Source organism: Peromyscus eremicus, chromosome 3 (assembly GCF_949786415.1).
Source record: "Peromyscus eremicus chromosome 3, PerEre_H2_v1, whole genome shotgun sequence".
Classification (NCBI taxonomy): Eukaryota; Metazoa; Chordata; class Mammalia; order Rodentia; family Cricetidae; genus Peromyscus; species Peromyscus eremicus.
The window spans coordinates 150,758,123-150,780,500 of record NC_081418.1 but is presented as its reverse complement, the minus strand read 5'-3'; the positions used below and the strand labels follow the sequence as shown (position 1 = coordinate 150,780,500).

General features: G+C 41.4%; 1 protein-coding gene across 5 annotated transcripts in view; it reads left to right on the top strand.

Moving 5' to 3' along the window:
* The window catches only part of C2cd5 (C2 calcium dependent domain containing 5), a 97,582-nt gene extending 82,852 nt beyond the window's left edge, over positions 1–14,730 (top strand). For 2 of the 5 annotated variants that reach the window (XM_059258769.1, XM_059258766.1), the window contains 5 exons: positions 5,323–5,373; positions 6,289–6,390; positions 7,675–7,865; positions 10,297–10,443; positions 13,485–14,730. In XM_059258769.1, the coding sequence (XP_059114752.1) occupies positions 5,323–5,373; positions 6,289–6,390; positions 7,675–7,865; positions 10,297–10,443; positions 13,485–13,613 (620 nt within the window). In that variant the 3' untranslated portion in view covers positions 13,614–14,730. The remainder of the gene's footprint in view (positions 1–5,322; positions 5,374–6,288; positions 6,391–7,674; positions 7,866–10,296; positions 10,444–13,484) is intronic. The other 3 variants (XM_059258767.1, XM_059258770.1, XM_059258768.1) reach the window with 2 other exon arrangements.
* Positions 14,731–22,378: the final 7,648 nt, after the last annotated feature.

Sequence of the window (22,378 nt, the reverse complement as noted above, 5' to 3'; positions counted from 1 at the left end):
CCCACCTTTTTAATTCCAGCACTTGGGAGGCAGAGGCAGGAGGATCTCTGTGAGTTCCTGGACAGCCGAGGCTACACACAGAAACTCTGTCTCAAAAAAACCAAAAACCAAAAAACAAAAACAATACAAAAATCTGAAGACATAAATCTTGAGATAGTAGTTACAGTGAGCTGATGGACTTAAACAACTATAAGCCATATACTACTTTAAATATCTCTCAAATATGGTATAAATCTAATCTATCATAGAATGATAGATTCATTTGGGTACTGATAGTTTAATACTATCAAAAAATTTCATTAGGGTAACTTAGTGTTTCTTGGTTAAAAGTGCAGACAAGGACCTTTCCATACACTCTTGTTTCCTGTCTCTCTGCTGCTTGATACTTGCTAAGTCCTTTCTGCTCAGTGGCAGGTGCTGTAGTCTGCAGGGCAGGGGGCTCTGTTTAATCAGTCACTGACTACAGTAGCCAGCAGGAAAATCTGTGAACATTAGCTTTTATTTTTCCTACAAATAAATATTTCTGAATTCTTAACTGTATATAGTAGCTCCCTATACTACTACAAATACCTTTATATAGTAATTGTCTCATATATCTGCTGAATCTGCTTTTTAAAAACTGTACACTTTGACATTATGATCAAAATAGTGACAGCAATAAAAAGAATCTGTAAATAGTCTTCATATAGTTAGATGGCCAAAGCAGTGGCAGGCGAGAGAAGCTATCAGGATAGAGAATGAGGAATATGAAAACTAAAGAGAGGCAAACCAGGTGTAACCCCAGAACTTGGGAGGCTGAGGCAGGCTAGCCTGAGATGTTAGAATATGAGACCCTTTCTCAAAAACAAACAAATAAAGGAATGAAACAAAATGTAAAGATAGGCACAAGTGTCTGGCTCATTCAAGAGATGGGGTGGAAGGAAGGGAGTTAATGAAAGCGGGATAGAGTAGCTTTCCCTCTGTCTTCAGGAAGCTTGAGGACAGTGCGGTGAGGTGCAGAAGAGGCTGAGGAGGGCAAAGCAAAGAAAATGACCTAGACTGTGAAGGAGAGAGCTCACAGTATTCGGAAGAGAAGCCATAGAGCATAGTCCTAAGAAGAGTAGATGCCCAGAAGTGGGTGCAAGACTATGACAGGGAGTTCAAAAAAGGGAAAGCAGTGGAGAATGTTTGTCTTTAGTTGGGGAATGTGACCCATGTGGAAGGTCATTATATGGTATTGAAGGTGTACATTACTGATGTCTGACTTTTGGGTTTCCATTATAAACTATTCAAATTGAAGCTGTTATTTCTATCTTTATGCCTTAAATTACAACTCTTCTATGGCAATTACTTTATCAGTTCATCCACATCTAAGTAGTATTATAGATAGGTTTATTTCTATCTTTAGATTCATCATTAACTTAGTTATTAAGCTGCCTTTTTATGTATAAGTATATCCAATCATTTATTATATTGATAAAAATTCCTAAAAGAATGTAAAAACTCAATTGTGATCATAGTAACTTAAAACTGAATGTTTAAATGAGAAAATAATAAAAATTAAAGACTCTAGGCTACAAGAGAGTATTATTTTTCACTTTTACTCTACAAGAGAGTAGTTTTGTAGGAATTTTTAAGATAGTAATTTTTAAAAAGATGTTTACTCTAAAAAAATTTATAGTAAAGATGATTGATATATTGTAATGATGAGACATAAAAAGTCACTAGAGTTAGTAATTTGTGTTATAGTGGTCTTTGTCCAGTGTGTGTTGCTCACCAGAAAACAAGGTGACTTAGAAAGCCTAGAAACTTAGTTGCTCAGGGTTTCAGAGGCTGAGAAGGCCTACATCGCATTCTGGCAACTTGGAAGGGCCTTCTTCTTGCTGCATTGTAGTGTGGAGGAAAGACCAAACTGACCCTTTACAGTGGTACCCATGTCACTGGAGGATAGAGCTGTCTGGCCTAACCAGCTGTAATACTGTTCTCATGGCAACAGAATGTCAGCATGTACCTCAAGGAGCTACGGTTGACAGATGCTTTTGTCACTGGTTGTGACAGACAACTGAGAAGAACTTTAGAAGCATACGAAAGGAGGGAGGAGGAAGCCTTGCCACTTCTGCTGCTGCTGTTATTTTGGTCATTAATATGCTCATTTCTGCTAGCCCATTCTTAACCTGAGTTTGTTTTCTTCTCCATATTTGTGGCCATAGGGGTTGCTAAGTATTGTTAGAGTAAGCTAAGAGAGTAATTTGTAACCGTATTTGCTTTGCCTGGTTAGATTTATTTCTCTGGGAGTGATGGAGTTCTCACTTAATGATACCTTTCGGTTTTGTTTTTAGTTTGCTAACATGATCATGCTGTGCTGTGTAGATCTGGCTGATCTGGTACTTGTTATGTAGCCCCATACTGGCTGTAAAAATTCCGTCAACCTCCTGACCCAGACTCCGGGGGTAAAGGCGTGCACCACATGCCCACTGCTGAGGATGACTTAAAGATCAGAAGCAGGGCCAGTGGGAAGAGTGCTTGCCACCAGCTCTGATGACCAACCTGAGCTCCATCCCTAGGTCTCATAGGGTTGAAGAAGGAAGCATGCCCTCTGGAGAGTGTCCCTTAACTGCTCACATGGGCAGGTGCGCGCACACACGGGTGCGCACACGCGCACAGACACACAGAAATTGTGAAAGCGTGGACTGCTGTGTGTCTTGATAACAGCTCTTTGCAGGTGGAGTAGGGCTCTCACATGAGAACTGTTTGTCTCCTCCATGTAGATGTTCTGATGACACAGAATTCAGTGCTTGCTCCCCAGCAGAGCTTGAATGATACTTAATGAGAAATAATGAAATCTGTGTCCTCCATTTAAAAGTGACCTGGAGATTGCTTATTGTTTTATTGTTAATTAGTTACCAGTGTGTTGATGAGCCACACTGCAAACAGTTGTAGTGCCTTCTTGTTTGAGAGCCTGTTACCTGGGAAGCGAGACTATACTGAGAAGGACCCAAGAGTCTGAGGACTTCAGTGTCTAAGGTGTGCAAATTGGACTGAGGTGCCAAAGTTTTCTTGTCCCCAAACCAGCTGACCTTGAGCATTTCTGTAAGAATTAAGATCATAGCAAGTGTGTTAGTGATAACTGTGTTCTCCCAAGTGTGCTAAAAAGGCTCCTTGAACATTGAAGAATGTCTGTGAAAACTATTGAAGTTAGGGAATAAAGACCACCCTTTATAAGTATTTAGGGGGAGAGGTAATTTCAGAGAGAAATGTATACACTATAAAATCATGTAATCTGAAAGTTTCCCTTTCCTTTTATTTTCCTTCTCAAAAGCATGTACTCTTATTAGCTTATTCTCTATAGAAAATAACATACTTTTATTTATTTATGTTTTTTGAGATCGGATCTTACGTAGCCTAGACTGATCAGACTCACTGCATAGCTGAGGTTGACTTTAAACTCTTAATCCTCCTCACACCTCTTCCCAAATGCCGGGTTTACAAGTGTGTACCCAAATGCTTGGCTCATCATTGTGTGTTTACAAACACAAACATTTTTCCTATTGCTTTGTACCGTGTTATTTCTACTTGGCACAGTTCAGGGTTGCTATTAAATCACACACAGGAATACTGCGTTATGGGAGAGAATTTCATTTTAGTGGTTTCTAAGATGATTTTAGCCATTCCTTCTTGCTCCTGAGAAAAAAGTTCCTAGGATGCCCAATCCAAATTACCCTCCTTTTCTCCTTCTCTCTCTCTCCCCCTCCCCCTCTCTCTCCCCCTCTCTTTCTCTCTCCTCTCTCTCTTTCTGTTGATGGAGATCAAGTCCCAGAGCCTGTGCATGCTAGACAGGCAGTCTACTATGAGGCTATAGTACCCTACCTCTTGTTTTTTTTTTTTGTTTTTTTTTTTTTTGAGACAGCCTGGAACTCCTGCCTCTATCTTTCACGTTGGTAGGTGGGTGTTTGTCATCACACCCAGCTCAACTATACTTTCTGTAATGTATGCTCACAGAGTCTATCCTGCTCAGCAGTAGCCCCAGAGAATCCTGGAAACCTCTAAGCCTGGAGTAGGCTGGCTGTTCTCCATGTATGCATGGTGTCCCTTTCTGTCCTGTGTGGTCTCTAGAGATTGTTAAGCCTCTGAATACATGTCAGGGCCTCCCTGTCTTCTTCCTGTATTCCTATCTCCTTTTGGACTTGCTAAATTCCTTAGTCTCCTGAATCACAAGGACTGTACCAGTTAGGTATGTAGTCTGTGGACATGATGGTTGATGTTCAGGCATATCTGTAGCATGGCACCTTCCCAGTCATCTGTGGCCTGCACCCAGTGATCCCATTTATTAATCAACTCCACATTCGGAGGACTGTTAACTACTGCATGCTCTCCAGTGTTAGCTACTAGATGAGAGGGCTACTCCATTTAGGAGAATGTTCTGTACAAATCATATCTTGCGTAGATAAATTTTATTAATTTGAAAATATTACCTAAAGGTCAATACATTAGAGATGGAAAATGTATTTACTTAGTTGATACTTTAAAAAAATTGGATGTCCCAAATAATTTTTAGTATTTCAAATGAGCTATTCCTTTTTTTTTTTCAGTTTTACAATTCCTTGAAACAAAAATTCAAATAGGCTAGTACAGAGAAAGCATAAACAACAAAAATATATTGACTTTAGTAGTACTTCTACATTTTCACAATATCTTACATATGCACAACAAATGCCTGTCTGGATGCTACTCTCCAGCCTGTTAGGAAGAGTGTGGTTCTGTTTGGGTTCCTGGGATTCCTAGTCATCTCTCTGGAGATCTGTCAGTCACCCTTAAGTACCACAAAATCTTGTTACCAGTAGAAGGATTTGTTGATAAAATCAGATGGAGAGGTTGGAGGTGAGGAGGGCCAAGGCTAGGAAGTGGGATTGATATGTGTGGAGCATGGGTGGTTACCTGGTGTGTGGTTTTTTGTGGTACTAGCTCTCACGCCTCTCCTAAAACACTGCCTTCCATTTTCCTCTTCTGAGCCCTCCCCAGCACACTGACCCTTTTCTTCAGTCTAATCTTCTTACCCTGTACCATCATTCTACTAACATGCTACTGTTTGTATTTTCTCAAAAAACTCAATTTGTGTCATAGTAAGCAACCATCTTGGCATGGTATTTATTAATGGGGATAGTTTTCACATAATGGAACTGCATTTTAAATCCTAATACTTGTATTTGGTTTGCCTTTGTAATGAAGCTGTAAAGATTTATTTACTCTATTCTTCGGGCTCACAGAAGATATTAACAATCAGCAGGAAGAAGTGCTGGCTTGTGCTTAGCATCTGAGCTAATGCTGTTCGTATTGTCTTACTAGAACACCTGGAGAGTGCGAGTTCTAACTCAGGTACACCAGCTGCACAGAGAGGTGAGTTTGCCCGGCAAAGCACACAGTCACCATACGTGTGAGGCTGAAGTTGAGTCGACATACAGTTACAGACATAGACATGTACTGGACAGTGGAGTAGACCTCAGATATGGCTTTATTGTATTTAGAATGTTTTACAAATTCATTGATTATTTACTTTGTTATTATTTTTTAATATTGTAATAGTCTTCCTAGTTTCTAAGGTTTTAGCTCTTTAATCTTTTATAAATGGTAGCAATGTAAAAGTTACTGTTCGTAGAAGGGGTGCTAGCTGCACCCCCCCCCCCCTGCAATCTTGCCGGAGGCCTTGCAGCCAGAAATCAGACCTGGAAGCAGAACATATGATGACAACGACCCCTTGGTTTTCCTGCCGATTTAATAGCTGGGTTACTGATGGTGGAAAGAAGATACTTTAGTAAGAAACAGGTCAGCTAGTGAGGTGGTGGGGTTTTTGTTGTTGTTCTTTTTTGTTTTCCCCTTCAAGTATTTTTTAGCACTTGATTCTTTTTTAGTTTTGATTTTTGGCTAAAGTGGGGGAGGGGTTGCTCATAATGGGTTGATTATAAGTTGGATTATAAATTAAAATCAAATAGAAGCAATGAAACTCTTAGAAGGAGGAGAGCGGGAACAACTAAGCAGTCTGTCCTCTGCTCAGGCCTCAGCTGGACTGCACTTGTCCCCCTGAGACCACACGGTCATGGGCCCAGCCTTCCGCCAGCCTTACTGGGTTTGGACACTTGGATGTCTAAGCTCCACTCCCCACTGGTTCTCCCTCTCCTGTCTGACCGGAAAAGGTCGCTCTTTCCCTAAGCTACAGCCAAGTTAAGTTACATCATCGAGGAGGATTATGGCGAGTAAGACACGTCATCCATATTTTTCTTTGTGTTTTCTTTTGTTTTCTGTCTGTGTTTTCAGCAACGTCAGTTGATTACAGTTCCTTTGCAGACAGATGCAGCAGCTGGATAGAGCTCATTAAACTGAAAGCTCAGACCATAAGGCGCGGATCAATTAAGACAAGTAGGCGGATGTTTCTACCACATTCTGATGACCTGAGAAGCATATCCCTGATTTCCCAGTGGTGAAGGCTAGACCTTACTGCCTAGTAACAACATTGCCAATCAGTCATGTATTTGAGTGTGAAAGCTGCAGATGCTTGGTCCTTTGTGAGAAGTTATTATAGAGGCTCTCAGTGGTTACTTCTAGCTGTAGAACTGTCTTTTAAATTTTATATTTATGAAACTTTCTGAAAGTACATGGATGCGTGTTACATCCCTGTTTAGGAGGACGTGGCCAGCTTTCTTGTTGAAGAGACTCTTCCAGGACCCAGTGAACTCCTGACTGCATGGCTGTCAGCTTCCTAAGCCTGAAAGACAGGGTACTGAAAGGGTCAAGTGTGCCGGCAAAGTTGGCAGCTTGTCTTACCGCTAGACTCGAGAGGCATGTTTTGTAGCCTGTGTTTTGGCAGATTCTGAGAAAACAATATTTGAGTGAATTTACAAGGGAAAGAGCTACATTTTAAAGGGGGTGATACAGAAAATAGAACAGAATCGTATTTTTAACCCTAGAGGTGCTAAATTAACAACTAGACAACCTTAGTTTCCTCTTGTGGAAACAGGCATGATGGTGACTCTGTGGCTGGTTGTGAGGTTAGGAAAACACAGGGATGTGTGTTTATTGCAGTTACTTAGTAAGTGGTGGTAACTATTTCACCTGTTACTTCCCAAAACACCCTTTAGACAGCCAAGATTGCTTGTTAAGGGTTAAAGTTATGTGGCTGTTTAATCAAAAAAGTTTGGGAAGGAAATATAGAGATGTATTACACCTAGTGTTACCTAGGCTGCCTGCTGTCAACAGTGATGGAGTGTCGGAAACAGGTGGAAAATGTCCTGGGAATGTAACAACTTTCACACTCTCCTTGGATAATTTGTGTCTACAGCAGCTACCTTACCTGGCGCTTTCCTTTCTCCACTGTGTAACCGATCATTGTGTGTCTAGCTCCACTGCATCAACATTTTCCTTTGCAGGAATGCCATTTTCCTTCCCAAAGAATTCCATTCCAGCATCTCCTCATGTCTCTCTCTCTCTCTCTCTCTCTCTCTCTCTCTCTCTCTCTCTCTCTCTCTCTCTCTCTCTCTCTCTCTCTCTCTGAATTGCATGTGGTGCATGATAATTTCTTTTCTTTCATGACATGGCTTAGTCTCACAGACAGCTGAATGTTGTCACCACTTGTTTGGAAACCTTAGGGGATTGTCTAGTTCCCAGTGTCTGTTCTTAATGTTTTCGTTATTTTTCCCATTTTAGCTGTGACGGTTGAGAAAGCAAGTCCCATGGGTGATGGAAATTTCCGGAATCGCTCTGCTCCACCTTGTGCAAGTTCCACAGTCGGAGTTGTTAAGATGACGCCTCTTTCTTTCATTCCTGGAGCAAAGATAACAAAATATCTCGGCATCATTAACATGTTTTTTATTAGAGAAACTACTTCTCTCCGTGAGGTAACTTTACAAAACTTAAAATTTTTTTTCTTGAAAGAGTGAGTAATAAAACCAAGTTTTAAATTGTTTTCTTTTAAATAACATAGACTCTTATATTTTACTTACCTATTTGTGACCTGTCCACATGGATTTTTGTGTAAGACTTGCATTTCATACAGTCACCCATTTTACAAGAGTTGTATCTGATTCCAGTTCATTGTTTGTAGAAGTTCTAGATCCTTATTGTAAAACAAATAACTCCCTCTTATATTTGATCCAAGATTTAAAACTGCCCTGACAGGACATCCTAAGTTTTCTAAGTAGCTATTTTTTTTTTTTTTGGAGGTATATTTAAACAGCAGTTTTTAAGGAACCACATTTAGAAGTAGTGGATTTTGTAGTAGCTGTGTGATGCAGAGATGCTTTATTTACCTCTGCTCTCTTCCCTCTGGCTCTCAGTATTGACAGTGCACAGAGCAAGCACCGTTTCTCCCCATTCTCAGTGCACACAGGAACTGTTACATAGTGGTTATGAAATTTTGTGTGATATGATTTGGTTTCAAAACCAAGGCCACTCTGTTGTGTCATTTGTAACATGGGAATTTAACCTAATAGAAAAGGAAATTATATTGTATCCTATGAGTCAGGGCTGCTGAACAAATTAGTATTATGAATAGGGAAACTTTGAAATTACTGAGGTGTGAAACCCCATCATCTCTGTCTGTTTTACTGTCGCAGCAGTTTGTGTTGTGGAAAGCGCCTTTCTTACAAGATGACTCAGCTGTGCTTTGCCTTGTGTCGCGGGAAGCTCTTGTGTGCTTGTGCTCTTGGAACAGCTGTCTGCACACCACACTTCCTTCTCCCAGCATGGAGCCTGCCTGGCACAGAGCAAGCACAATATGTCTTTCTGTAAATAAATGAATAATGTCTGACAGGTTAATTAATTAGGTGTATGCTTACTTTAAGATAATCTATCTTAATTGTACTCTAATTATGTTTATGTGGAAAATAAACCATGTGTCTCAGAACCTCTTAATAGAGAATTAAAGTCCACTTAAGTTTGACAAAATAGGTTTGTTTCAAAATTGGCGTGTTGTTTTTTTTCTGTTGTTTTCTTTTCTAGTTGCTCCTAGTAGTGTATGGTAGTAGTGTATGGCACACATGATCCTGTTGTCTCAGCCTGATAGATAGTGGGGTTCATGCACAAGCTGCTGGCCACACTGCAGTCCACATGTTTTCATTTCCTTACTCCTTACTGTTGTGGAAGCTTTCCCTGCTGCGGTGTTACTGCCTGGTCAATATCACTGCAGCAGAGACCTGCACCATTAGCCTAGGGTGCAGCATCCCACATGTGTCGTTGCCTGGTGAGATCCTTCTTACAGTCATTTGTGCTTCTAGAACTGACCTGCACATATTCTGTCCTCTCTAGACACCAGGCATATATGTGGTGCACAGACAAAGCACTCGTGCATGTCAACTTTCTTTTAAAGATGTACTTAAAAAAATAATTTAGTTCCTGGTAGTAAACTCTGCTGTTCCTTAAACTCCAGTTTAATTCAGAAATGTCCTTGATTGTCCTTAACTTCACCTCCAGTAGAGTTGATAGAAAACTTAAGTAGAAAAGCATTTAGGCTATTGACTGGCTTTTAATTTCTGTTTTGTTTGGTTTTGTAACAGAAAAAGTTCCCCATACTGCTCTTTTCGTTCTCTGGCAATGTGTATGGAATGCTGCTTGTGTAGTGCTGAATTGTGTATTAGTATATGATGTGGAAAAGAGGCGCGGCATGGACCGCCTGTGAGCTGCCGCGTGTGCACAGGTGTAGGCCCAGCCAGGCTGAGGCCAGAAGTTCATGATTCTGACCCTGTGTACCAAATGATGATGACAATGGCGAAGAGGATAGGTGTAGATGAGTAGAGTAGAGCAATTGCTGGGTGGCACAAAACCCTGGGGTTGTTCTCCAGCATCACATATTCATAAATCACACATTGTGTATAATAAAAGCTAGTCATGGACAAATTACAGTTTATCTGAGCTTTAATGAGAGTACTTTAAAATCCTTACTCAGAGGTGTGTTTATTAAAAGTATGTTTATTGCCGGGCAGTGGTGGTGCATGCTTTTAATCCCAGCACTCGGGAGGCAGAGCCAGGCGCATCTCTGTGAGTTGGAGGCCAGCCTGGGCTACATAGTGAGTTCCAGGAAAGGCACCAAAGACAGAGAAACCCTGTCTCGAAAAAAAAAAAAAAAAAAACAAAACAAAACACAACAAAACAAAAAAGTGTGTTTATTAGTGCAAAAAAAAAAATCCTCACTATGAGGAAAATGTAAATGATGGTTTTATACACTAAGGCAATTTAGAATGTGTATGTGCTTTTGACATTTTATGTGTGTTCCTATGTGTTTATGTGTTCTTAGCCTGTATGTGATACGATGGTCTCATACATTGTTTGCAGGAAGGAGGAGTCAGTGGCTTCCTCCATGCTTTCATTGCTGAAGTGTTTGCCATGGTAAGAGCTCATGTTGCTGCACTGGGAGGGAATGCTGTTGTTTCCTACATTATGAAGCAGTGTGTCTTCATGGAGAATCCGAGTAAGAACCAGGTGAGACAACTAAACATCTCTAATGTAAGGCAGTCTGAGAATGGCTCTCTGGCCTGTTCACATACATGCCTTTCTAGAAGAATTGGTTTTTAGAATTTGATTCTAGATGCTTAAAGCATACCTAAGTGACTTTATTAATCATGTAGTCATCATCGCTCAGGCTCTGTTCCACATCTCCCATGACGAGCTGTCACCCTTAATGAAGCATTGCTGGAATTTCTGCACCAGAGTTACTGCTCCTGCCACTTTGGTGGTGAACTTTGGGAATATGGATGTGGCTGTATCCTCTCTCAGAAGATCTGAGGCACCCCTCACTCTGTGTGCTGGGATGCCTAGGTTTACCTGCCTTGATGGTGAAGAGCATACAGTGGGGACAGATTGCTTATTTATTTCTACTAAATGTTACTCTGTAAATGGGGTATAGAAGAAGAGGAGGTCTTATTAGATTAAACCTTAGAATATCATCCTTTTATTAATTTTAACTAAACAGCTCAAACATTTTAAAGATTTCTTCTAAAATTAAATAATTATATAAGTAACAAAATATCCTGAAGGCAGCATGCCCCATCCTACTCCACTTGGTACATACAGAAATCATATTTTGTATGACACACATGATAAATGGACAGAAGTACTTGTGCCCTGAGCATGGGTTATGCAGGCAGACACTGCATTCAGGAGACTGTAATGCAGGTTTCACAGGAATGAGAAGAATAGATGTGTGTGTCTGTGTGGCTATGGACTTTGCTGCCAGCTCTATATTTAGATATTATAATTAAGGGCAAATTATTTGCTTTCTCAGTACTCCTGGCTTTTCTTGGATAAAGTTTTCTTCACAGCGAGCTTCTGTCATAAATGTGCGAGCAATGTAAGAGGAGAGTCAAACACAGCTTTAGCCTTATTTCAGAGCCATTAATTTAATCAATTTCTTGAAAAAGGTAAACCATTTAACAGTCTTTTCAGTTCTTCTTGTTAGTTTGTTCTACTAACATTAATAGATGTTAAAGAATAGTCCTATTCTGAAAGCCAGAAGACAGCTTTCTGATATGTTTGGTCAAGCAGGTTACAGGGAGAGAATCTTGTCACATACCCTGAAGGGCCCTGGCAGTCAGCTGGACAATTGAGGAAGATACCACATTGACGTCTGGTCTCCACACATGCAGACTAGAGTGTCTGAAGCCCCTTAACCCCACTCCACACACTTCATGGGCCTGTGTGTTCTTCCCACTGAGGAAACCATCCTGACCTTGTTGTTTTTATATTTTCAAGATATATATGGACATATATGTAGTCGTTTTTATATTATGATATTTTAGTATATGTTTTGGAGGAGTTGTACCTGATTCAAACTTCAAAAATTCAATTAAAAAATAAGTGTAGGAGGTAGGAGAAGCAGGCAGAGCTGTATGACTTTGAGGCCAGCCCGGTCCCCATAGCTCTGGGCTACCCAGGTGTCTTAGTTAGAGTTTCTATTGCTGTGAAGAGACACCATAACCATGACAACTCTTATACAGGAAAACATTTAACTGGGGTGGCTTACGTTTTCAGAGGTTTAGCCCATTATCATCATGATGCAGTGTGGTGGTGTGCAGGCAGACATGGTGCTGGAGCAGTAGCCTAGTGTTCTATATCTTGACTTGAAAGCAACAGAAAGTGGTCTGGACTCACTGGACGTGGCTTGAGCATATATGAGATCTCAAAGCCTGCCTTCACAGTGACACACTTCCTCCAACAAGACCACACCTACTCCAGCAAGGCCACGCTTCCTAATAGTGCCAATCCCTTTGAGAGCCATTTTCTTTCAAACCACCACACCAGGGTTACATAGTGAGACCCTGTCTCAAAACAATAAAAATAAATAGAAAAGTTTCTCCCTGTTCTATGTTCTAGCCAATCAATTTCTTTACTCCATACAGCCAAAGTCATTAGTGCCTTTCTTTTCTTGTCTATTTTCATGTCACTTCTGTTCCTGAGGATAGAGTGTCTTAGCTGCACACAAGCAAGTTCACATTTCACATCACTTCTGCACATGGGTAGTACTGCTATGCACATGATTTTGTAGCTTGTTTTTTCACTTTTTTTTTTTTTTTTGGCCTCAGCTTGAGGCCAAAAGATTGTCTTCATTGTTCCTTCATCCACTCAACACTCCATAGTGTTAGTCACTCAGAATCCTCAGCTGTTCCCTACTGATGTAGGAGGTAGCTGTTGACTGCTTCTCTGATATACACAGTGCTCTAAGAACTAACATGGACATAGGGGGCTAGCACAGTGAGTGTATCCATAGGGAAGGCCTCTCATTTTTGTAGTTTTCATACAGGGACAGAATTTGCCTCCATTGAAACTATTTTCCACATTCTAATTAGTTTCACTAATTTATCACATTTATGACACTCAGCCATATTGATAGTTTTATGTAATTTTCACTTCTCTTAAGTATTTCAGGTATAACTATTCTGTATTTTCACTTTCTTCTTGATAGTATTTACATTAATTTTAGTATTTTCCTCTTATAAACATGCTGCCATAAAAAGTCAGTATTTAGATTAATTTTAGTATTTTCCTCTTATAAACATGCTGCCATAAAAAGTCTTCATCCAAGATTTTTCCCTAGAGGAAAATACAAAATACAGGCCGGAATGGTGATTGCAGAGTGCATACTTGTTTCTGCTCTGTGAGAGGCTGACAGGTTGCTTTTCAGAGTGGTTGCTCTTCTCCGGTACCTGTTTGTTGCCCTCTGCCTTTGTCAGCACCTCGTAAGATCCAGCTTTCACCAGCTCCCCAGTATATATGACATGGGCTCTTATTGCCAGTTTATAGATCTCTGGTTTATAGCAGGCTTGAATATTTTGTCATTCGTCCCCAGACTTTCTGGATTTCTTTTCTTGTGAACATTTCCTTTTCTGAGCTTCTGCTGTGTTCTTTTATCTCGTGGTTGATTGGTCTGTGCTGGATTTGGTTTTCTCCCAGACCCCTTGCACAGCAGGCATCTGACCACTGTGGCTGCATACACCTGGGCTTCTTTCTGTCTGCTGTTTTCACAGGCGCAGTGTCTCATCAATGTCAGTGGTGATGCGGTGGTTTTTGTTCGTGAATCTGACTTAGAGGTCATGTCAACTCAGCAGCCAGCTGTCAACTGCCCGCCGTCGTGTACTGGAGAAGTTACAACCTGAAGACAGAAGGAGCTCAACTGAATGAAATTCATCTGTCTCCATTGTTTGTTGTCATCTTCACAGACCAAAAACCTCAGCCTGGGATAGATAACTAAGGAGGAATGAGTATGAGTTGGTTTGGTTCGTGTGGATGTCTTGGAGACTTAAGAATTTCTGATCTTGACACTTCATTTGCCCTGTTTACACAGACAGACCCCATGGAATCTAGCACCTTCAGTTATGGGAGTTATTTGTAATTTATGTTGATTTTAATAAAATTATAATTAAAAATGAAATGAGAAGATTGTTAAGAGGCTGCGATAAGTAGCTTCTGTAACTTAGAAAACTAAGCAGGAATCCAGATTGCTAATGAGTCCATAGTTGATTTGAGAAATGGAGGAAACTACTGTGTATTTTCAGAATATTACTCTGTGGGTTTCTCAGTACCTTTTGCTTGAAATGAGAAATTTGTTAGCTGGACAGGTAATGTACTTCAGCTATATTTGAAAAGGAAAATTCTACAGTGTGCATCTGCAGTCTTGTCTGATGCTCCAAGGAGCTTCCTAGGGAAGCTTCCATATCAAGGAGTGGGGAGATACCTCATGACTGGCTGTCCACATCAAGGAGTGGGGAGACATCTCTCATGACTGGGTGTTCACATCAAGGAATGGGGAGATTCCTCAGGACTGGATGTCCACATTGAGGAAGGAGGGGGATGCCTCAAAACCGTCTGTTGCTTCATATTTAATTGTCTAGAAGAGGCCTGGCTTTAACTGGGGAGACACCAGTCAACCTAGGAAAAACAGGATTGTTTTCTAATAATATTAAATTGCACTCTTACTAATCTAGGGACTTTGGAGAGGTACACTGTTTGGTATAGACTTGGAAATGAGACTTGAATATGCTGTGAAGTGTTGGATGTGTGTGTTAAGTCTTACCTATGCCAGGTACCCACTGCTAATGAAATATCAAAGTCCTCCTTTGCCCAACAAAATTTCCTTATAAAACTTAGGATTTTATTCTCTCAGAACAACAATTACCCTAAAAATGAAAAGTCATCTTATTGTTATACAGGTGTCAATATTTTTCTGTATTTTGTTTATAATTTTATTTTTTAAATAAAAAGTTTATAAACAGAGTATTCCCATTTCTTTGCCTTTTTGATGTGATACATGTTTCTGAGTCATTACCATTGTTTCATCTCCACACACTCATTCCTGAAGTCAGTAAATATCCTGAGCACCTACTATATGGTGGATCCTCATTTTCATTTTGTGTGGGTGTGTGTTTGTGGCACTCCTGCTGTCCTTGGGCAGTTAGCTATTCAGTACCTGCTGCTGAATGTCTTTTAGATCTCAGGGCATAGTTGTAGGTCAGGAGCAAATGTATGCAAGTTCTTGCACGCATCAGACTTCCAGTTCAGTGACCTGCATGCTGAAGCATTTCTGAAGTGTGTATGTAGTGCCTAGTACTCTGTGTCAGGGGGTCTGATAAACAGTTTGGTTTAACCTTTTGTTAGCCTACCACAGCTTTGCTGAAATAGAATTCTCATAAGTTTGCCCCTATTATGCACTCCTTGCTGATCAGCGTGGCGTAGAGCTGCCTGTGTGCCACCATGTGCTATCTCGGATCATTCACACAGAACAACAGGAGACCTAGTAGCGGCTTCTGTTTTCCAACCCCAAACCCTTCAGGTCTTTGCTGACACTAACCTTTCTGTTGCTATGACTTTTTATTTTGGACCTTTTGTATAAGTGGAGTCATAATATGCTTCTGGGTCCAGATTCTGTGTTTTCAAAGGTTCGGTCTTTTTTTCCTTGTCACTCAGGGCATCGAAGGGGTGCTAGTGAGAGCAGTGTCACCATCCCCACAGAGGCTGAACAAGCCAAATGCCTTGATTTCAGTATCTGCAATCCATGGAGGAAATTCTTTCATTTCCAGGTGAGGAAGCAACTGCCTGTCTCGGGGAACCTGGTGTTTGAGTGCAGACTGTGAAGTTCTCTCACTTCAATAAAACTGCTCCTGTACAGGCACACAGCTGGGTCCCAGCAGTTTTGTGCGGCCCCATGTCAGGCATGACAGATGTGAGGGAGCTGTACTAGATATTTCTTAGATAACAAAAGCCCTCTAACTCTTAAGTGGTTCCTTCCTGATGTGCCCTGACTGCTACATTTTGTCCTCAGCCCTTCATAGGACTTTCTGGTGTGTCAGGTTCTCATCTGTCTCATACTGAAGTAACCCTGGACATGGCCAGGGTTTCATAAATGATCAGGGGAGGAAGGAAGAGTTGGTGAACATAGGTAATTAGAGCCTTTGAGGACTCAGCAGGCGAGACCTTTCCTGGTCACTCAGATGTCCTTTTCACAGTGCTGTACTCAGTCTTCCTTCTTCCAGCTAGTCTGTCAGCCGGTGGTACTGCTGAAAAAGCCCTCTTCCTTAAGGTCCCAGGCTTGTCAGTGGTGATGAGACAGCTAGCTCCATGCTGCCACCCTCTCCAGCCTGAGGCATTCCTGTAGCCTTGGGGACCTTGACTCAGGCCAACAGAGGTTCACAACTTTGACACTAAAACAAGTGAGTACCAGCCAGTTTAGTCAAGCAGGGTTAGTGATTTTGTTAAAGATATTTTAATATAGGGTTAAGAAAATGAAACATTTGTTCAAAAGAAAGTAAGGCACACCCAACTGTGTGTGTGTGGGTGCTCCCAAGAAAGTAGGGAAAAGTAAGAGGGACCCACACTTGTGGATGGGCTTCTTTGAGGGTAAGCTATTGTCCTAGTGTTAGCCATCTATACCCTTTTGGAGATTCACAAGTTACATCTCTGAAGGTTGCTAAGAAACCTTTCCACTCTGGATAAAACCAGACAATAGGTGTCTCCAGAGATGCCTGGATAGAGTTAGAGTCTGATAAAGTGAAACCATGAACCAACGGTTTTGCACAGGGCTAGGAGTGTGAGGATATGTCCCTTCCCTTCTGATGGGGTTCACTGAGATCCCTGGTGATTAGGCTCATGACTGCAAAGGGAGAAGGGCCCAAGTGGTTGTTAATTGTGATGAAATTCTAGCTTCTCCACTGCAAGAAGCTTCCACCTGATTGCAGTGCTAAGAAGCGGTTCTCATGTCCCCAGATTTCCCCTGTCTTTCTATGCTGTCCCAGGCCCACATCTCTCTCTCTCCAGCCCATTCCTCATCCCCTCTTGTCATCTCAGGATTTGAGATGTAGCATTATGGTGTTTACCACTGTGGGAGGCCAGCTCCCACCTTTTCCAGGGTTCCTATGAGGAGAGAGGGATAAGAAAATATTAGAAAGATAGCGAAGAGGAGAAAGACAAACATGGGATAGCTTCAGGAGGGCCTGAGTCAATATTCAATGGCCCCTCTGCTTCAAAAGGGCTTTTTATAACAGTGCCAAGGGTTGGGACAAAAGACCTCCCTCTTGCTAGATCAAAGCACACTGGACAGCCAAGCGTAGTAGACCCTTCTAAACACCTGGTAACCACGCCCGTGGTCAAATCATCCTCCTATGCAGCCCTGCTGGGTAAAGCAGGCTCAGATTCTCACACCCTAAGTAAATTCTCACTAGGAAACCTGTGGGTCTCTACAGCTCCCCTTTCTTAATATATTAAAGGGCCCCTCAGACACCTTAGATAGAATGTGAGCACTTGGGAGGCAGAGCCAGGTGGATCTCTGTGAGTTTAAGGACAGCCTGATCTACAGAGTGAGCTCCAGGACAGGCACCAAAAACTACACAGAGAAACCCTGTCTCAAAAAACAAAAAACAAAAAAACAAACAAACAAAAAAGAATGTGCCTGCCTTAGGTTGTCCTTCTTCCCTAATCGGTCTTACCTATCATGGAGATAGACTTTCCATCAAGCATACTCTGTCTTAGGTTGGCAGCTAGCAAGAAGGACTTACATGTCTCTGACTACCAGCCTCTGGCAGGGGAAAGTACAGAGCTTAACTCAGCTTTGACTCAGGTCCCTACTAAAAGCTTGCAAGTAGCTGGAATCTTGGCAAGCAGTAATCTCTATGGCTGCCCCCCCCCCCCAGTAAAGGAATAGATGATGACCAAGATGGAATATCCTTTTGGAATGGGTCTAAGATGTCTATAACAGCCTTAGCTGCACCAAGCCTTTTTTTAAATCAATGAACTCTTGATGCCAACACATCAAATAAATCAATACACTCCTGATGCAATTTCATCAAACCTAAAGACTCCCTTAGCTTCACCAAACCATAGTTCATTACTATCAATAGGTTAACATAATTCTAGCGTGAATATTACTATGCATATTTACAATTTTTACAAACTTACACCCAAAAGCAAAGTCTCTATAGGACTATTTACACTTTACAAACTTTAGCAAGCATTCTAAAGAAATCTCTTAACAGAACTATTTACATTTTCTTCTAATAAGAGTAAGGGTATATGAATTGTGAGTCACCACAGTTAAAATTGTAGGTGAACTCAAAACTGTTTCATTTCTGAAGTTTGCAAAAGCTCAAAAAATCAGTTCTAATAACAGTCTTAAAATTCCACTGACAGCCCAAAATCAAGACCTGGCTCGTAAGATGCCCTGAAATCCCTTTTAGCAGTCCAAGTCCTAATGACTTTTAGACAAATAGTTCCAAATGTGAGGAGTCCCAAATTTGTTGCAGCTCCCTGAATGCAACAACTCAACTTAGTTCACACAAGCATCTCTGAAGCTTCACTCTCAGCCACAGAGGCACTTTCAGTTAGCTTTCCCTAGGAGAGCTGCCCTAGGGTGAAGGTGGAATTACTGTACTGAGCTGCTGTAACTCTTAGAAAAGCTTTCCGCTCAGCTAGTAGGAATTGAGAACCCATCTCATAAAGGAGCTGGACATTAGTTTGCCACTAGCAACAAGAAGCTGTGTGGCTCCAGGCTCCATTTCTTTCCAGCTTTTACAGTCTCAGTCATTGAATATCAAATAGTGACAAAACCTTTGTCCCAACTCAGCAGTGTGGGGGGCCCCTTAGTCTCCTGCTTTCCCCAGACTACAGGAGAACATCAGTGGATCAGGAACACTGGTTCAGCTGCTCTCCAGTTCCTCTAGGGGAGCTTCAACAGCTACGGTATCATCACAGCTGACATTCCTCTGTTCCATGCACTGCATCAAGTGCTCAGATAGCCATTGAGCTTCATTTTCATCTTGTGAAAAAGCACAAACATGCCCTTGACCCCATATTAAAACAGGGTTGGGACCCTTCCATAATCCTGAGCAAGGATCTTTCCATTTCACCTGAGCAAAAGTCACTTGGGTGCCATCATGCCAAAATCTATCCAGGGCAGATTGCTCACAGACATCTACATTCAAAAAAATCAGAATGAAAAGAACATTATTCAGTGCATTGTGTGGTGACTAAGGGTACAATTCCCCCCTCTTAATTTTTTGAAGCTGCATCTTGAGACTGCCATGGGCTCTTTCAACAATGCCTTGTCCTTGAGGATTATAAGGAATGCCTATTTTATGCTTAATTTGCCATTGGGAGCAAAGTTGCTGAAATGCTTTACTACTATATCCAGAACCATTATCAGTTTTAATAATTTTTGGTATTTCCATACAGAGAAACATTTCAGGCAATGAGCAATTACATGCTTTGTAGTTTCTCCAGATTGCACACTAGCTATTAAAAAATCCTGAATAAGTGTCAAAGGTTACATGTACATATTTTAACTTACCAAATTCCACAATATGAGTGACATCCATTTGCCATAAATAATTAGGAAGAAGGCCTCGAGGGTTTACCCCCAAGTGAGGTACAGGAAAATACTTCGGACAAACCCTACATTGTTTAACTATCTGTTAAGCAACTTCCATGGTAAGAGTGAATTGCTTTCTTAGACTTACTATTTGATGATGAAAAGCATGTGACTGTTAAGCCAATTCTACTTGGGATAAGGCGATCATCCATGTTAATTTTTCAGCTGTTGTATTACCATTGGCTAAAGGACCAGAAAGATTGGAATGAGCTCTATTGTGACCCAGCTGGAGAGGTGGCTCAGAGGTTAAGAGCACTGCTTGCTCTTCCAAAGGTCCTGAGTTCAATTCCCAGCAACCACATGGTGGCTCACAACCATCTGTAATGAGATCTGGTGCCCTCTTCTGGCCTGTAGAGATAAGTGCAGACAGAACACTATACATAATAAAATAAATAAATCTTAAAAAAAAAAAAAGATTTGCCGGGCGGTGGTGGCGCACGCCTTTAATCCCAGCACTCGGGAGGCAGAGCCAGGCGGATCTCTGTGAGTTCGAGGCCAGCCTGGGCTACCAAGTGAGTTCCAGGAGAGGCGCAAAGCTACACAGAGAAACCCTGTCTTGAAAAACCAAAAAAAAAAAAAAAAAAAAGTCTATTGTGACCCACAAAGCATGGTAGCTTTCTTTGGTGAATAGCATCTTGAATTTGTTGAAACAGCATTCTAACTTGACTGTTACTACTCCCAATGCATGGAGCAGTTTCTATAACTTGAAGAGCTCTATAAATACACTGACTATCTGTATATAAATTAAACGAACTGTCTATAAGAAACTGAAAAACCATATTCACCACCTGTAATTCCACTATCTATGCTGAAGCTGGGGTTGTTTGTACTACATAGCTTTTTCCATTGATAACATAAGCAGCCCTCCCATTGGAAGAACTATCAGTAAAAACTAGCATAGCATCTCTCACGGGATCTTTCATCACAACCTTAGGAAATGTAAATGAATGCATTTGAGCAAACTGTAACAATTGATCAGCTGGAAACTGACTATCAATTTTACCTAAAAACTGAGAAAGGGCAATTGCCCAAGAATTATTATTTTGAAAAAGCCAATCAATTTGCTGTTTCATAAAAAGAACACTGATCATACTTGGTTCTTTACCAAAATAAAGTCTAGATTCAATCCTGCTTTTTTGTGTACCAAATGAGCTTCATAATATGGGTTTAATGCCTTAGCTGGGGAAACAGAAAGATGTAACCATAAAATAGAGGACAGTTTTGCCATAATACTGCTGTAGGAGTATGTCTAGTGGGCAAGATATATGCATGCCAAGGTAGGTCATAATTAATATAACATACTTGCTGATATTGAATAACATTCTCAACCTGAGAAAGAACCTGTCTACCTTTTTCAGTTAACTGTCTGTGTGAATTAGAATCACTATCTTGTAGCCGGAAATTTCACCAGTCACACCCAGCCCTGTGGTCCCATAGCCATTTAGAAAATAATCACTTAGAGGCTTATATTAAATACAAACTGTATGGCCAATGGCTTAAGTTTCTTGCTAGTTAGCTCTATCATCTTAAATTAACTCATGTCTGTTAATCTGTTTTGCCACATGGCTGTTGCGCTACCAGTCTGCTGGCATGTTGCTCCTTGTGTGGTGGGCTGGCATCTCTTCTGCCTCTGCCTTTCTTCTTCCTGTCTCTCTCTTAGATTTCCCATCTGGCTATAACCTGACTCACCATAGGCCAGAGCAGCTTCTTTATTTTTTTTTATTAAGAAATTTTTTATTCATTCTACATACCAATCACAGATCCCCCTTTTCCCTCCTCCCCTCTCCAGCCCTCACCCACCCATCCACCCATCCACCCCCCATTCCCTCCTACAAGCGAGGCCTCCCATGTGGAGTCAGCAGAGCTTGGTACACTCAGCAGAGACAGGTACAACCTCCCCCACTCTCTGCTTCAAGGCTGTACGAAGTGTCCCACCATAGGTACTGGGCTCCCAAAAGCCAGCTCATGCACCAGGGATGGATCCTGATCCTACTGCCAGGGGCCCTCCAAGCAGATCAAGTTACACAACTGTCTTGATTAGGTGGAGGGCCTAGTCCAGTCCCGTGGAAGCTCCAAGGGTGCCGGTCTAAATTTCATGAGTTCCCACTAGTCTGGTCTAGTCGTCTCTGCAGGTTTCCCCATCATGATCCTGATGCCCCAACTCACAGAACTCCTCCTCTCTCTCCTCGACTGGACCCCTGGAGCTCGGCCTGGTGTTTGGCTGTGGATCTCTGCATCTGCTTCCGTCGGTTACTGGAGAAACTCTCTATGATGATAGTTAGGGTATTCACTGATCTGATTACTGGGGTAAGCCAGTTCAGGCACTATTGCTAGTAGTCTAAGCTGGGGTCATCCTTGTGGATTTCTGGGAACTTCCCTAGCACCCAGTTTCTTCCTATCCTCATAATGTCTCCCTCTGTCATGGTATCTCTTTCATTGCTCTTCCACTCCATCCCTCTTCCAGCCCAACCATCCCATTCTCTTATGTTCTCATCCCCCACCCCCTACCCTCCATTGACCCCACTTATCCCCAGTTTACTCATGGAGATATCATCTGTTTCCCAGGGTGATCCATGTATCCTTCTTTGGGTCTTCCTTGTTAGCTAGCTTCTCTGGAGCTGTGGCTTGCAGTCTGGTTATCCTTTGCTTTATATCTAGTACCCACTTATGAGTGAGTACATAAAATGTTTGTCCTTCTGAGTCTGGGTTACCTCACTCAGGATGAAATTTGCCTGCAAATTTCATGATGTCATTATTTTTTACTGCTGAGTAGTACTCCTATGTGTATATGTACCACATTTCCTTAATCTAGTCTTTGGTTAAGGGTCATCTAGGTTGTTTCCAGGTGCAGGCTATTATGAACAATGCAGCTTCTTTATTAACCAATCATAGCAACACATATTCACAGCATACAGAAAGACCATACCATAGCATTTCCCCTTTTCTATCTAATCAAAGAGGAAAGTTTTAACTTTAACATAGTAAAATTACATATAATAACAGTTA